At 38.8% G+C, this 17625-nt stretch overlaps 1 protein-coding gene across 5 annotated transcripts in view; it reads right to left on the bottom strand.

Annotated features, from left to right (window-relative positions):
• LOC137251402 (uncharacterized) overlaps positions 1-17625 on the bottom strand; it is an 80116-nt gene that overhangs the window by 2833 nt on the left and 59658 nt on the right. For all 5 annotated transcript variants that reach the window (XM_067785888.1, XM_067785892.1, XM_067785891.1 and 2 more), the window contains one exon: positions 227-1477. In XM_067785888.1, the coding sequence (XP_067641989.1) occupies positions 227-1477 (1251 nt within the window). The remainder of the gene's footprint in view (positions 1-226; positions 1478-17625) is intronic.

The raw sequence follows: 17625 nt of genomic DNA on the forward strand, positions 1-17625 counted from the left end.
GTTTTTCCTCCAGGTTATTTTTGCTTCGAAACTTTTATTTACCTGTGTAATCTCTGTTTTAGAAATTAAAAATATCAAGACAAATAGGAAAAACCGAAATGAAAGGGTCAATAAATATTTTTGGTAGCCGGTGTTATAAAGAATTTTTTGGGGAACATCTGTTACATTGGCGTTACCAATGACAATAACTTGCTATCCCTAAAAAAAAAAAAGTTATGCTACTCACCTGCAGTACATCCGAATCAATAGAGTTAAAACTCTGCTGCCTGTAATCACCACCTTGACCGGATGGTGGACGATCAGGTCCACGTATATGTGTATCAAAGCTACCCGATTGTAATGCTACAGCGACAAGTTGTTCATCGGTCAGGCCATCGATAATGCTGCCGCCACCACCAGAGCTACCTAAGGAACTACCACCACTACTGCCACTATACTGTGTGCCAAAGCTACCTTGGGCGACTTGACTGTAACCGGATTGTGTTTCGATATTGTTGCCTTCTACATATATGCCTGCAGGTGAAGGTATGGGTTTCCAGCCATCGCATGACGTGTGGAATGGTGCTTGAGAACCGCTTACGCTATGCGTGTGACCCGTAGCATCGATCTGAATTTGTACCTGCTTCACTGGTCCGCCATTAAAGCTACCACCACCATGAAAGCCACCGCCACCACCGTGACCGCCATGTTGATGACCGCCGGATGAACCGCCCCCACTTGTCAATATAATCGTGGTCTCTTGGCCTTTATTGAAATTGGCAGGCACTGAACCCGGACCTGTAATGCCTAATGGTAATGGTGGTGGTCCGTATGACTGTTTTGGTGGACCATAAACAGGTTTGGGTGCAAAATTAAGTGGGCCTGATGGCGGTGGTCCATAAGAGCTAGCTGGCGAATGTTCTGGCTTAAAGAGGGGTGCAGGCTGTGTTAAGGGTAGTGACTGTGGTGGTGGACCATAGCTGGGACGTGGCGGCGGCCCATATTGGGGTGCTGGTTTTGGTGGTGGTGGACCGTATTGTGGTGCTGGTTTTGGTGGAGGTGGCCCGTACTGAGGGGCTGGTCGTGGAGGTGGACCGTATTGTGGCTGTGGCTGACCATAATTAGCTGCTGGTTTATGTTGAATATGTGGTGGACCATAAAACGGTTTTGGTACTCCAAAATATGCTTTTATTTGCTCATTGAAACCACTTTTTATGCTATTGCTACTGCTGCCACCTCCTCCTCCACCACCGCTGATAAACTTTGGCGGTCCATATTTAAGCGCCGGTGGCCCATACTCACGGAATGGTATTTGTTGTGGTACGCCATATTCACGATGTGGTTGGTGCTGTTGTGGTGGCGGCCCATATTGGGGTGCTGGTCGTGGTGGAGGCCCATATGTGTTGAAGTTCTCTCGTCGTGAATTGACAACAACAGCTTCGCAAATTGTGAGGTAAATGGCAAGTAAGGCTGTGAGCGATATTTTTCGTAGAATCGTCTGTGAGAAATGAGAAGAAATGAAAAAATGTATTAAGAAGTTAAATGTATGTGTATTAGTTGAATTTCATATAATAAATAGCAGATCAACTGTGGACTTGAAAATATCTGTGAACAAATAAAACAGCAGGAAATAGGGATAGGCAAAAAGGTAACAAGGTGTTGGAAAGATTTCAAAACGCTTTATTGAATATTAAAGCTAACCTTTGTGGAAGGGTTATTTTCAAGATGGAAGTAGAGAAATCAAAAAAGGGGGATTGTTATTTGGTTGATTCCTTTTACCACACATTGTGTGGTTGTTCGCTGTGAGTCATTTAGTCAAAGACGGGAGCATTTCTCCTCCTCACACAATGAATGAGATCAAATCGTGAAGAAGCATAGCATTCTCTAGCATACCTACCCATGTGTGTATGCAGGGAAGGAAATTAATATACAGAGAAAGAGATCGAACGATATTAATAGGGATAGAGCGAGCGTTGTAAAAACACGTAGAGGAAGCTAGATAGAGATATGTGGACATTGAAAGATCGGAAGAGAAAGAAAAAAACGGAAGAGGTAAAAGCGAGCAAACGGTAAGGGGCGTGAGGTATAAGATGAAGTTGCCGGGAGGGGGGAGTAAGGGAGAACAATTTCTTAAAAATAATGATGACAAACAAAAGTTGTAGCAAAACCACGGCTGCTGGGTCTGTTTCTTGATTATGTTAAAATATATAATAAGAGTAGACGGCAGCTCTACCCAATAAAATTTTGATTGAGCATATTTTGTGTTTTTTTTTATTTGGTATCGGTGAAATTTCTAAAAATGTGAGGCGTAGCATAACCTGATTAAGTTTCAGTTTGGTTTACTTATGGCTATCAATAGAAATTTCACGCGCCCAACGCTTTTATTTAATTGTCTGATCAACGCTCTAGATTGATGAGGTGTATGATGACTAGTACCTAAGACCTACCTAATTATTTTCTAGCTTTTCCTATTATTATTACTTCATGTAAGTATTGTTTTCAATGAAACCGTTTGACTTAAAATTTTTTTTTAATTATTTTATTTTCAAGTTTTTGGTCTTTATTTAATTGCCTATTATTTATCATATTATTTAGTTCATTTAGTGACTCATTATTACAAAGAGTATTTCCTGACAATTTGTTACAACCTAGTTCCTCAATACACAATCCTTCCAAAGACTTTACTCGACTCTGCGCCACGTATGCTTGTCCCTCCTCCAACTCCAAAATATTTTGATATCACTTCTACCGGACTGCAAGCAATATTTGTTCCAAATATGAGCCAAATCAGGCAGCATAGGTCGCTTTCTATTCTTATATGTATTATGTGTTCCAAACATGAGCCAAATCGGACCACAAATACGATTTTTGTGAATGTCTCGATCCTTGCGCCACCTACCAGCGATTTTTTTTCATAAGTCGCTTTTTATTCTTGCATGTATTATGTGTTCCAAATATGAGCCAAATCGGATCACAAATACGATTTTTGTAAATATCTCGATCCTTGCGCCACCTAGCGGCGATTTTTTTACATAGGTCGCTTTCTATTCTTGTATGTATTATGTGTTCCAAATATGAGCCAAATCGGACCACAAATACGATTTTTGTAAATATCTCGATCCTTGCGCCGCCTAGCGGCGATTTTTTTTCATAGGTCGCTTTCTATTCTTATATGCATAATGTGTTCCAAACATGAGCCAGATCGGGCCACAAATACGATTTTTGTGAATATCTCGATCCATGCGCCACCTAGCTGCGATTTTTTTCATAGGTCGATTTGTATTCTTTTTTGTATTATGTGTTCCAAATATGAGACAAATCGGACCACAAATACGATTTTTGCGAATATCTCGATCCTTGCGCCACCTAGCGGCGATTTGTTTCTTATTATTGCATCGTCATCGGGTTCTGAACTATATTCCAAGTTTCAAGCTTGTAGCTTATCGGGAAGTTACTTAAATTTCAATTACAAAATTCGTTCACAACGTCAATACTAAGTCATGTTAGCGTGGTAACTGCTCTGGCAGAGACTTCTAGCAAAAAGCGTGTATTCTTGGTTACAAGTTAAAACGGAAGAGATGAAACTTTATTCATGGCAATGTTGGCTGTGTTTACATGTGGCATCTGACAATAATAAGTACATGTTGAGAAAGCGTATTTTACACGTTCAATATTTAAGTTTTCTTTCAACACCTTCCCTAAATTAAATATTACATTTCATTCAAGCGCAATTCAAGTTTTTAAACAATATATAATAAGTACGTTTTACCATACATCGAAATCAGTTTAGGCAACGTTGTGCAATCTAAAAATATATAAAGGATTTTGCTTATGCTAAGATGAAAAATTACATTAATCCAAATTCATTTGAAAATTGTTTTAGTTTTGGAGCAAACAATGCTTTTGTAAATATATCGACTAGCATTTTGTCCGTTCCAATGTATTGTAGAGTTATTTGCCCATCTTTAAGTTTTTCATGGATAAACTTTGATTTGATATCGACATGTTTTGTCCGGCTTGAATACGAGTTGTTTTCAGCTATATGTATAGCGCTTTTGTTGTCGCAAAACAAGGTCATTGTTTTAGAAGCTCTGTGCACTAACTCCATTTCTAAACGCTTAAGCCAGATTGACTCTTGAACCGCAGCCACCATTGACATTAATTCAGCCTCAGTGGTTGACAAAGCTATCGTACGCTGCCTTTTGGTAGCCCAAGAAATTGCTGCATTCTGAAATAAAAAAACATACCCAGTTGTTGAGCGGCGGTTACTTACGTCATTTGCCCAGTCGGCGTCGCAAAAACCAATTATGTCATCCGAACTCCTTTTGTATACTAAACCCTTGTCGAGAGTTCCTTTGAGGTAGCGTAGTACCCTCTTTACTGCAGTCCAATGAGCCTTCCCTGGATTTGTACTGTATCGACTAAGCAAGTTAACGGCGTAGCATATATCAGGTCGGGTGACTTGAGCTGCAAACAGCAGACATCCAATGGCTTGCATGTATGGCACACTAGCCATCTCCTTTTTGTCGTCGCCATTAGTTGGGCACATCTCTTCGGATAGCTTTTGGTTGACGTCGAGGGGTGTGCTTACCGGATTGCACTCGTCCATGCCGAAGCGTCGAATTACATCGGCAATATAGCGGGACTGGTCGATCTTCATTACTCCTTCTTTCACATTTTGAGTAATACGGATACCCAAAACTGACGATGCTATACCCAGATCCTTCATTTTGAAGGTTTTAGAAAGCGTGTCTCTAAGTTTGTTAAGCAGTTCTGTATCGTTAGCTAAGAGGATGACATCATCCACGTAGACTGCAACAAACAGCATTTTGTTGTCAGAAATGAGAAAGTACACGCATTGGTCGACATTACTGCGCTGCAAACCGAAATTTACTAGAGTTGAATTCAGCTTTATGTTCCAAACGCGACTGGACTGCTTCAGACCATATAGCGATTTTTGCAGCTTGCACACACGACCTGAGCCATCATCAAAGCCACTCGGCTGAATCATGAATATCTCTTGCTCAAGATCGCCATTCAAAAAGGCAGTTACAGCATCCATCTGATAGACGATCAGAACATATTTGACTGCTAAGGCGAGTAAAAACCTAATCGAGGTATATCGCGCAACTGGCGCGAAAGTCTCGTCGTAATCAACGCCCTGCTTTTGGTTGAAACCTTTAACCACAAGCCTGGCTTTATGGCGCACAGGGTTTCCATCGCAATTTCCTTTTGTCTTAAATACCCATTTTGATGGGATAGCTTTCTTACCAACAGGTAGCTCGGACAAATTCCAGGTGCCGTTGATCTTATGTGATTCCATTTCCTCACGCATTGCTGCTTGCCAAAGATCACGCTCATGGCTTGCCATCGCTTCTTCCAGAGTGTTTGGATCTGATGTTACATACCCAGTAGCGCAGAAGTTGTAATTTGGTCGTGGTGCATTCTCTAATCGCTCGGAACGCCGGATTTGTTCATAGACCTCAGCGGTAATATCATGTTCTGGGACAAACGTATCATCGCTGTCAGTTGATAAAAATTCAACAGTGGAGTCGCCATCATTTTGTGATTGGTTGCTGTCGTCCATAGTTGCTCGGCTATCGTATTCTGTTGGCAATTCTTCTACATTTCCCATCCCTGAATTGGCAATCGGAGTTGTTTCAGGAAGCCACAAATTAACAATATTTGACTTTCCAACTGCAGTATGTGGACTATTATTAGTTTGATTTTCAAGAAAGACCACATCACAACTGATTATAATATTTTTCGTTACAGGGTCGTACAGCCGGTATGCCTTTGATTCAGTACTGTAGCCAACCAAAATACATTCTCGTGATTTAGCTTGTAACTTACTGCGCTTTTCTTTGGCTATGTGAGCCATTGCCTTACATCCAAAAATCTTGATGTGCTTCAAGTTTGGTCTCTGACCGGACCACAACTCTTCTGGACTAACATCGTTGCCTCTGCACGGCGTACGGTTCAATAGATACGCTGCAGTATGCCGATCCTCAGGATGCCGATCCTCAGCCCAGAATCTGTCTTCCAAATTTGCATCGAGGAGCATGCATCTGACTCTTTCAGTGATAGTTCGATTGAGCCTTTCGGCAACGCCATTCTGTTCCGGTGTGTAGGGTGTTGTTTTTTGGTGGATAATGCCATTTTCTGTAAGAAATTTACTAAATTTTTCGTTAACATACTCACGCCCGTTGTCTGTCCGAAGGACTTTTATAGTTTGCGAGCATTGATTTTCAGCTAAAGTTTTGAACTTAACGAATTCTCTGAAAGCTTCGGCTTTCGACTTAATTGGGGTAGCAAACACTTTCCTGGAATAGTAATCTACAAACGTTAACAAATAGCGCGCACCAGAGAATGAAGGCACATTTAGTGGTCCCATTATGTCACTGTGTATTAGCTCTAACAGCTGTGTAGCATGCCTCCCTTTTTCGTTGTGCGATGTTCGCGTCTGTTTGCCTTTTATACAGACCACACATTTGCTGCCTTCACCCGACGAAATTTTGATACCATCAGAAGCATTTTGGATAGCTGTGACACTTTCGCGGCAAACATGTCCCAATCGCCTATGCCAAAGGTCGTAGTTTTTCACGGTCATTGCTATACTATTGCTTGGTGCGCAGTTCAGACGGTACAAACCATTTGTTTTGTTTGCACTTGCAATCAACTGTTTATTTTCGTCGAATATTTCACATCCATTACCTTTAAACCTAACCTCTTTCCCGTTGTCTGTCAACTGGATCACTGATAACAAATTTGCACACAGGCTAGGAACATATTCAGCATTCTTTATGGTTGCCTTCGTATTCTGATTTTTAACAGGTAACGAAATCTGCACATCGCCTGTGCATTCAACAGCAATTTTGCTATTATTCGCTACAACAACACTCTTGTTTTTTACACTTTTCTGATTTGTCATCAATTCTTTACTTTTTACCATATGTTGAGAACATCCGGAGTTTACATACCAGTCTTCATTATTGCGAATATTCGCATAAAGCGATGAAGCAAACAAAACTTGACTTTTTTGAGTGTTTTGTTTTGATTTTTCGTCCCTTGCTGTTTTCTTACGGCAGTTTCGGCTTATGTGTCCTAATTGTTTACACGAATGACAGCGAATTTTTGCAAATGTTTTCGATTTGGTGTACAAGGCATTTTCAACACCTTGCTTTGCATCAAATTTGGCATCTTGCAGAAGCAGATTTTTCACAGCGTCTACAGTCAGCGTTTTCTTTGAGTTTTCAACGGCAAGTACTAGTGCTTGAAACTCATTAGGCAGGCCTGCTAGCATAAGCGATGCAGTCAGCTCGTCATCGATTTTCAGACCTGCGTTTCTAACCTTAAAAGCAGTCATAATCATTGAATTTACATACATTTGCATAGATTCACAATCCGACAGCTTGAGTTGTACCAACTGTTTTAAGAGTTCAACCTTTCGCGTCAAACCTTTGTCTTCATAGGCTTCCATGAGTGCATCCCACGCGTCTTTTGCTGTATGTTTATCGGCAAAATGTCCAAAATTATTTGGTTCGACCAACATCGTGATTTCAGCCAATGGTTTTTCATTAGCATCACGATCGGCGTCTGTTGCACTCCCAGGCAAACCTTTTTCGACCATTTTCCAGTGGCCCTTGATCACCAAATATGATTTCGCCTGGCTTTTCCGGACGTCAAAGTTCTCACGACCTCGAAGTCGCTCTACGGACACAGAAAATACGTTCGACATCATTTTTTTCTCGAATTAAAATAACGCGCCAGAACTTTTTCAACCGAATAAATAGAAGGATGGCCTAGAATCAACTTGCGTAGCAAAGGCCCATAACCTGTTAGCGTGGTAACTGCTCTGGCAGAGACTTCTAGCAAAAAGCGTGTATTCTTGGTTACAAGTTAAAACGGAAGAGATGAAACTTTATTCATAGCAATGTTGGCTGTGTTTACATGTGACATCTGACAATAATAAGTACATGTTGAGAAAGCGTATTTTACACGTTCAATATTTAAGTTTTCTTTCAACAAGTCAAGCTAAATAAAACCGTTTAAAAACATTATATTTTGTAGCTGTAACGGCAGCCCATTTTTAGTAAACATGCTCAATTTTACAGTCGAGTGCTCTTATTAGCTAAGCTAACTCGTACATGAAAATATTCTGAAAAATATTCAATCAAGTATTCCTGATTGAAAAATAATGAAGAATACTTTTTCCCCAAATTAATAAAAAGTTTTATACAAAAATTAGAAAGAAACACATGCTCATTCAACTTAAATTGTGCCCAATCTAAAAAAAATTTGTTTAGAGATGTTTTTCTTAATTTAGGTTAGTTTGTTTTTTTTTTGTGTTTGTAGGTGAAAACCCATTTTAGAACTATTTCTACCGAAATACGGCTTAAAATACCATTCTTTGATACTCATTTTACAATATTCGCTTTTAAGAAATATAAAAATTGGAAGCAACTTGCAACCTTGTAGGAACATCAAAAAAAAAAAAAAAAAAACATCCAAAGTGCAACGCCTTAGTAAGAGAACTTGGAATGTAGCGTATTATTTGTACTAAAAGCTTTATCATCTGTATCTAGTTAGCGAGACTTGCTCATATTGCTTTATACAATTGTTTTTTTTATTGATATTAGAGAAAAATTGTAAAGTTTACAAATGCCATGGTTACTAGGACATGTTTCTCAATTTCACTTCTTCATCAGCTAGCTTCTCGGGAGCTGAGTATTGAACTCGAATCTCGAACATTCATACCAATGTAAAGGCAGATGCCTTTAACCACTCAGCCATATGAATGCCCCGCTGCTCGCTTTGCAATTGGTCTCTAAATATTGACTTTGTTGCTATTCCTTTTATTCATCATTTTAGGTACATACTAATTCTTTATGCAATGTAGCTTCCGAGAAGCTAGCTTATGAAGAAGTAAAATTGAGAAACATGTCCTAGTAACCATCGCCGTTTGTATACTTTGCAATTTTTCTCTAATATCGATAATAAAAACTTTATCGAAATAGGCAAAGTCGTTTCCAAGATAGCAGGAGATAAACAAGAATATATATGTACGTTAATATTAGGTGGCAACTTTAGACAGCTACTCTTTATGATTTTTTTTTTTTGGACTGGCTACAATACCTACTGACTCATACCCATACAAGTAACTCTCAAATATTAATTCTAACAGGTGGCAACATTGTGACACAGCAGATATACACAGAATTGAATATTATAATCTATACTATAATAAATCTCTAGAAAATCGTGTATGTACATCCAAGATTTCTGAAAAAAAAACAAAATTAGTGTACTTGACGTTTGGAATGTCGTGGAATCCATCGGCACCACTTTTTTCTGTTTGTCTGTTTGTCGGTTTGTCTGTTTGTCTGTATGATACCGATAATCTCGGAAACTAACAAATGTATTTTTATGAGACTTTTACAGATGGATGGCCTGTAATCCAGAAGGGAGTCTAGAACTTATTTCATTAAAATCGCGTGAGAAACAAAAAAATATAGTTGTTTAAGCTATAATTAAGCTACTTTTAACGATTTTTTTTTTTTGAAAAATGAAGGAAAATGCACTTAGTTTCCAAACAAATATCAAAGAATGCCTTTGCAAAGTTTTTTTTCAATTTCATATAAATTAAAAATCAAATTCATAAATAGATACAGTGGCGTACCAAAAAAAAATATTTCACGCTGCCATATTACGATAATCGGTTAAACTGAGGTTACCTAAAACCTCTAAATATGCGTACAATATGGGCATCAAACAATAGAGGAAGGTCACAGGTTTCATTTGAATTTTGTGATATTTCGATAAATTAATCGATAACTGAGTTATCGGTAAAAATGTATTTGCTCCAAAATCTATAAATTTACCTACAACATGAAATACTTTTAGCTAAGATTTTTAACCTTTTACACGCGTTAATCAGGGACTGAAACTTTTTGGTGCAATTCGATTTATCTATTCGCTGACAGGTGGCGCAAAGTTCTGTTGACAAGCGTTATTACCAGTTTTCATGGAAAAAATTTCATCAAAGTAGCTGTGATTTTCTTCTTTGATTTTTTGAGGTTTTATAAATTTTAGCTGGACATAAATTTTAGTTGTTTGAAGAAGTTCTGTTGTGCAGTTGTATTTTGTGTTGTGCAGTTGTATTGTTCTAAGTGAATTCTAAACTGGTGAGTACAAATTGTTTTTCCTTTAATTTTTATTGTTAATCAATTAATGTATTCGTTTAAATAAATAAATCTGTGGCAGCAAATCATAACAACTTAAGTCAAGTTAAGAAATTAGACCAATCAGAATTTCTTCTGCCGGTTTTTAGTAACAAAAAAGCTTAGTTTTGTAGAACTTTGATCGGTTTTATATTATTTGGTTTCTAGACCATTAAATCTAATACGTTTGGCTAAGTTATGAAGCAGTTTTCTGTTAAAAAATCGATGGAGGAAATTTCAACTGGTATAATTTCGTAACTCGACTTAAGTTGTTATGATTTGTTGCCACAGAAATATATGCGAGGTTTACACTATTATATGAGCTTTTCGAGGCATATACGACTTTAAACGAATACCCTGAATATTTTTAATTACATATTGGTAAACTCAACCTATTGCTATTTGGGAGGTGCATTCGGATGATGTAGTTCAATTTTGGTAGCCTCATCTGAAGAAACGTTTTTTTGAACCCCAAGCAATTTTACCAGTAACTAATGGCTCAATTACATAATTACATACTTTGGAGTTGTCATTTCCATACAAAGTTCGTGGAACGTAGAGCAACTTTGTATGGAAGTGGATCCTTCCAAGTTTTACGTGTTATGGCCGAAATACATACAACTTTGTGCAACTTTGACAGATGAGCTCTTCGTTTTTTGCTCATGGCTCAAAATTTTTCTCAACCTTACGTTCCACAAACTTTTTTTGACAGGACCGTGTGATAGCAATGGGAGCGCAACTTCTGTCAAAGTTCTCAAAGTTGTATGTAATTGGGCTCTAAGGTATTGACATTACCAGCTGGTATTCGGGCGAGTGACCTGTGTGTTGGTAATATGGGATGAATGCACCATGGCGAACCGGACAGCCGTAGAAGCTGTGGACAGAACGCTGAGGGATATACGCCAAAATGACCAAGTTATGGGTGGTGTTACTTTTCTCTTTTTTGGAGATTTTCGGCATATACTACCGGTCATGCCACGCGGTACAAGAGCAGATGAAATACGAGCGTGTTTGAAAAGCTCATATTTATGGTGTAACATTAAAAGAATGCATTTAACTGAAAATATGCGCGCTCGAATCGGAGGCAACATAAATGCGCAGAACTTCTCCGAAACTTTACTAAAGATTGGAAATGGTACATACCCCGAAGAAGAGGGCAAAACTACACTGCCCGATAATTTGTGCGGTACCGTACATTCTTTGCAAGAACTTATTTCTACTGTTTATAATGATCTAGGAGTCTGTCATGATAACTTTTGGCTTTGCGAGAGGGCTATCTTGATGCCACGAAATGACCAGGTTTTGAAAATCAATTCGTATATACTCAACGATATTCAGGGAGAGGAGGTCGAATACTTTTCAATCAACAGATTTTTGGAGCAAGATGACTCAACAAATTTCCCTGTGGAGTTTTTAAATAGCCTTAGTGCACCTGGACTTCCATCCCATAAAATTATCTTGAACATCGGCGCACCAATTATTCTGTTGCGTAACCAAAGCCCACCAAAATTGTGCAATGGAACGAGGCTTAAAGTTGTTTCTCTAAAACAAAATATAATTGAAGCAGACATTTTGACAGGCAGTGGCAGAGGAGAGAGAGTCTTTATACCACGTATCCCCCTTATACCAAACAACTTTCCCTTTAGATTTAAACATGTTCAATTCCCGGTGAGCCTTTGCTATGATATGACAATCAACAAAGCACAAGGCCAGACGATGAGTGTTGTGGGCGTTGATCTGACTGTCAGTTGATTTTCTCATGGCCAGCTTTACGTGGCGCTCTCACGTGTTAGTGAAGCAGACAAATTAATCGTCTATGTTCCTAACAATTCCACATCAAACGTTGTTTATAAGGAAGCATTATAAAACAATTCTTTTTTTAAATAAGCATTAAAAATGTTAAATTTTGTATTACAAGTTAACTCTCCACACATACACATACATTCGCACTGAAGAGCTTGGAATAATTTTGTTTTATGCGTGCTAAGTATGTAGGCATTCACTTTTATAACAATCATAATGCTATATATGTCTATGTATGCGCATAAGTTATTCTATAACAGTTTTATATAATTCGCCTTAATGTATGCAACAATTAAAAATTAGAAAGTCGTAAAAAGCTATCAAAATGAATTCTTTTAAAATTATTCACTCAAAAAAAAATTATTATTTATTCTAATTTGTAAAAACTAACAATTTTAAAAATGTGTACGTAGTTTTTTTTTGTCAAACTCAACGATGTTGCAAGCGAAATAAACATGTATGTACCCATATATAAAAAAAACTTTCTTTTATTCTCTGGTATATCAACAGGGTCTGTAAGTATTTTCTGTTTTATATTTTGAATGTGTGTGTGTATATCCATATATGTATTTAAGTTACGGCTTATAACTTTTAACCGATTGAAGCAATATTTACTGATTTTATTGCATGCTTTAGCGGTAAGCTTAGACAAAAGAACTGAAAATAAGATATGGTAATAGAAATGTGGGGGAAGAGTGAAGAAAATACCGAAAAGAGGTTGAGCACGAGATAAGAAGAACGGGATCGCCAGAAAAAGGCACAGAGTAAAGTAAGTGGGATGGACCAAGCAATAAAAGGGGAGGAGGGATAATGTGGGAAAATAAATATTGTTTTATATAAACGGAGCCTGCACATGGTTTCGTGATTTAGGTTAGCAGAAATGTTTTAAAATTTGTTAAGTTAAAGACTTAAGATATCGTTATTTAAAAAAAAATAAGGGCCACTTTAATATAAATACGCATCCCGAACAACGACGGGTACCCTGCTAGTATTAAATATGAAGTAACTCAAGAGGGCCACCTTATTAAGAATTATTTTTAACTAGCAGACCCGGCAGTCGTTGTTGTGCCCTAAATTTGGTTTATCTGCATACATTTTAATAAGCTTTTTCCGTCTAACACTTTTCACTTTTTCTTAATCCTTTTGCTCCGTCTTTTTCGTTTCATCTATCTATATCTTCGTCTCATTCTATCTATTTCTCAGTCTCCTTCTCCTTCCCTCTTTTCTCTTCTCTCAAGTTCTTCTTCATCCTTTATTGCCAGTCCCAGAGAGTGGTATGTATTTTGTTCCAGTCCCATTTCGAGCCCAGTCCCACTCCGAGTCTCAGTACCGGTCCTAGTCCTAATCCCAGTCCCAGTCCGTCTCTGGTATACTTCCCGGAAAAAAGGATCGTAAATACTAATATAGGCAAATTTATATACCAAATTTCAGGCAAATCGAATAGGACGTATGTAAGTAGGTATGTGGGTATTATTAATTTATGTCTTTATTTCGGCTTCGCATGCATATTTATCAATTTTGCCAGGTTGATGCGACTAAATCGAATATCACAATGAAAATTAATTTAAAGCCCTCAGCAACAGCTTTCATTTGATATCCATATTACACACACATTCTAGGGGTATCTGGGTCCACGTTTTGGCCTATATCTCAAGACCCCAGTCATCCAGGTGTATGAAAGATACACCGTATCAAAGTACTCATTAACAGCTTCCATTTGATACCCATATTGTACAAACACATCCAAGGATTAATCAGGTCCACGTTTTGATCTCAAGGCCCTAGCCAGAACAGGATAAAAAGTATCCTGTATCTGTCTCCTTGTCCCAAGCTACCTCTCCACCAATTTTCAACCAAATCGGCTTATCCTTTCTTGAGTTATAAATAGTGTAACTAACACCACTTTCTTTTACATATATATACAGATTAGGGACTTCAAAAATAATAGTATTTATCCACTGTTTAATGGATGTTATTATACACATAAACCTTCCTCTTCAATCACCCTATCTACTAAAAAAACGCATCAAAATCCGTTACGTAGTTTTAAAGTTTTAAGCATTCAAAGGGACAGAAAAGGCAACTTTGTTTTATACTATGTAGTGATGATTAGTTAACAATTTTTTGGAAATTCATATGCATATGTACTAAATCTCGTTAGTATATAAGGATTGCTCCTTAAGAGCTGTCAACCAATTTTCGTAGGGACTTTACTGAATTTTTATTTTATTTTTTTTATTTTTGAGCATTCATTTAATAATATTTAAATAATATATATTGTCACGGATATTAGCATCCCTAAGCTATACCATCACTAAGGCGATGCTAAGCGATGTTTACGTCAATAATCAAATCATGTATACACATATATAAGGCAGCCGAGATATGTCACACACAGATACATTTACTTATACGCCTATGTGTGTGCGAGAGACTGTAAACTACAAACTCACATACATCTGAGAGACGCTGAAAAGTAGAAAATTGTAAACAAGTAGAAACTATATGAGAACTATAAACACTCGAAATAGTTGGTAAGTTCTGGAAATAGAAGAGCCTAGATGTATGCAGCGTAAACTATAAAAGCGGCACAAGCGAGTAAAATGGAATTCAGTTTGATTTGAGTTGTCAAGCAGTTTGATTAAGACGATATCTAGCGAGCAATAGCAGTGTTATTTTGAGTAGTAGAGTTTCATTGAGCTATCAATCAGTGTGGTTATTCAGCAAGCTATTCGTTGCACAGTTTGTTATTGTGAAGTACTTTAATAAAGGCCATTTTGCATTATTACAAATTGGAGTTATTTATTCAACAGTTTAGCGATACGAACGTTGGCAGTAGATTGCAAATAAGAGCATTTGCAGTAAATTCGTTACAATTGGTGTCAGAAGAGGAATTGTTGAATAAATTCCAGAGGACAACAAGGACATGGCAAAGTTCAGTGAATTGAAGATCCAGCAACTGAAGAGGGAGTTGGAGAGCCGTGGATTGAATACAAGCGGCGTTAAACTTGAACTTCAGGCACGGCTACGGGAGGCAATGGAAGTAGAAGGAATTGACGTGGAAGAGTATGACTTTCATCTTGATGGCGAGGAAATAACAAAAATGGAAGAGACAGTTACGCAGACAGTTACGAGCACAGACTTGAACATGATTTTGGCTGCAATATCTGCTCAAACATCGACAATGGCATCTCAACTGGAATCACAGGAGACACGTATAACATCCAAGATGGAAACTCAACTGGAAGAACAGAAAACATATATGGCATCCAAGATGGAATCACAGGAGACACGTATAACATCCAAGATGGAAACTCAACTGGAAGAACAGAAAACATATATGGCATCCAAGATGGAATCACAGGAGACACATATTGCAGAAATGTCGTCAGAAATAACATCGAAGATAGAAGCACAAGAAACACGGATATCCGAAATGTCGGCGCAAATTTCAGCACAGATATCATCGCAGATCTCTGCTCAACTGGAAGAGCAAGAAGGACGAATTTCCTCGAAGTTGGAGGCGCAAGATAAAAAAATTTTACAGTTTGAAGAAAAAATCGAGGCCGAGGTGGATGCTTTGAGAGGACGTATCGAGCAGTTGCAACTAAATCGCCCAGCAGTTTCAACGAGTAATCCAAAGGTAAAGACACCATCCTTTGACGGTTCTGTTCCTTTTCAGGTCTTTAAGCTACAGTTTGAGAAGACCGCAGCAGTGAACCAATGGAATGCTGAAGATAAAGTTGCAGCTCTGTTCGTGGCACTGAAAAGGCCTGCCGCGGAAATCTTACAGACTATTCCAGAGTACGAACGGAACAGTTATGACGCATTGATGGCTGCTGTAGAACGGCGATACGGAAGCGAACACAGGAAACAGATATTTCAAATAGAATTGCAAAACCGCTACCAAAAAGCTAACGAGACTTTGCAGGAGTTTGCTTCGGACATTGAAAGATTGGCTCATCTTGCAAATGCGGATGCACCCGTGGAATACACGGAAAGAGTGAAGAATCAGAGCTTTATAAATGGCATACGGGACGTCGAAACGAAGCGAGCCACATACGCGAACCTAAAGCAAACATTCGCAGAAACGGTGTCACAAGCTCTGATTCAGGAAACGGCGTCGCTTCTGTGTAAGCCAGTTTTCAAAGCACGCCGTGTGGAAGTAGAAAGGCCAGAGTGGGTAGACGCAATATTGGAGGCACTGAAAGGATCGCAAAAGCGAAGTGAAAAAGTTATCAAATGCTTCAAATGCGGGAAGCCCGGTCACATAGCACGTCATTGCGATCTTGGTCTTAATAGTTCCAACAATGTGGGTGGCCGTAAATGCAAAGCTGGAGGAGATGAGCAAGAGCGAGTAAGAGGTAGAGAGCTAGATCCAGCTATTGAATGCCCTGTGATATCTGTGTCGCAAATTGGAAGGAAATCAAGCAGTCTTACCGTCAGAGGGAATGTGGATGGCAAAGAACGAGTACTGACTGTAGATACGGGCGCATCTCATTCCTTGATCCGATCTGACTTGGTCAACAGGAGAGTAAAACCGTTACCTGGAGCAAAGTTGCGTACGGTCACTGGCGAGTATAACCAAGTTCAGGGAGAAGTGATATGTGAAGTATTGATTGGGAAGGTCATGGTTCTACACAAATTTGTTGTGGCGGAGATTGTTGATGAAGTTATATTGGGAGTGGATTTCTTGGTTGACCATGACATCAAGATCGATATGCAGAGAAGGGTGATGTGTTATGAGAACCAAGATGTGCCACTTAACTTTAGTTTGGAAAAAGGGTTCAGCAGTAATCGGGTACTGGTGGAGAAGACTCGACGAAGGCCACGAAATTCAAAGGTAAAGGTTGATGGAACAAATGGGCCAAACAAATCAAAACCGAAGGTACCTGTGAGAGAAACACTGGCATTGAAAAGCCCTAACGGACGTACTGAAACGAAGAAAGAATGCAAGGGTGGTTTCAAGCCAAGGCACACTACTGTTGTGAAGCGTCGGAACGATACTGATTATGCAAAGGAAATCCGTCCAGCGCAAGCTCTGCGAAGTAGTTCTTCATTGGTCAAGCAACAGAGTGCGAGGGAACGATCCAGGATAATGAGTAGTAAGATGAAACACAGGTACGGCAAGGAAAATAATTCGAAACGTTTCTTGGCGGGAGATTTGGTACTGTTATACAACCCTCACCGGCGGAAAGGTGTTCCATCCAAATTTCGGTGCAGTTGGGAAGGCCCGTACAAGGTTGTGAAGAAGATCAGTGATACCATCTACCGCATACAAAGCATTGAGAAACCACGGAGTAGAAGAGTGGTACATTTGGCGATGCTAGCAGCGTTTAGATCGAGAGATTTGTCTGATCGGGACGATCAGACTTAGGTGGAGGGCAGTGTCACGGATATTAGCATCCCTAAGCTATACCATCACTAAGGCGATGCTAAGCGATGTTTACGTCAATAATCAAATCATGTATACACATATATAAGGCAGCCGAGAGATGTCACACACAGATACATTTACTTATACGCCTATGTGTGTGCGAGAGACTGTAAACTACAAACTCACATACATCTGAGAGACGCTGAAAAGTAGAAAATTGTAAACAAGTAGAAACTATATGAGAAC

The sequence above is a fragment of the Eurosta solidaginis genome, chromosome 4, assembly GCF_040869045.1.
Source record: "Eurosta solidaginis isolate ZX-2024a chromosome 4, ASM4086904v1, whole genome shotgun sequence".
Classification (NCBI taxonomy): domain Eukaryota; kingdom Metazoa; phylum Arthropoda; class Insecta; order Diptera; family Tephritidae; genus Eurosta; species Eurosta solidaginis.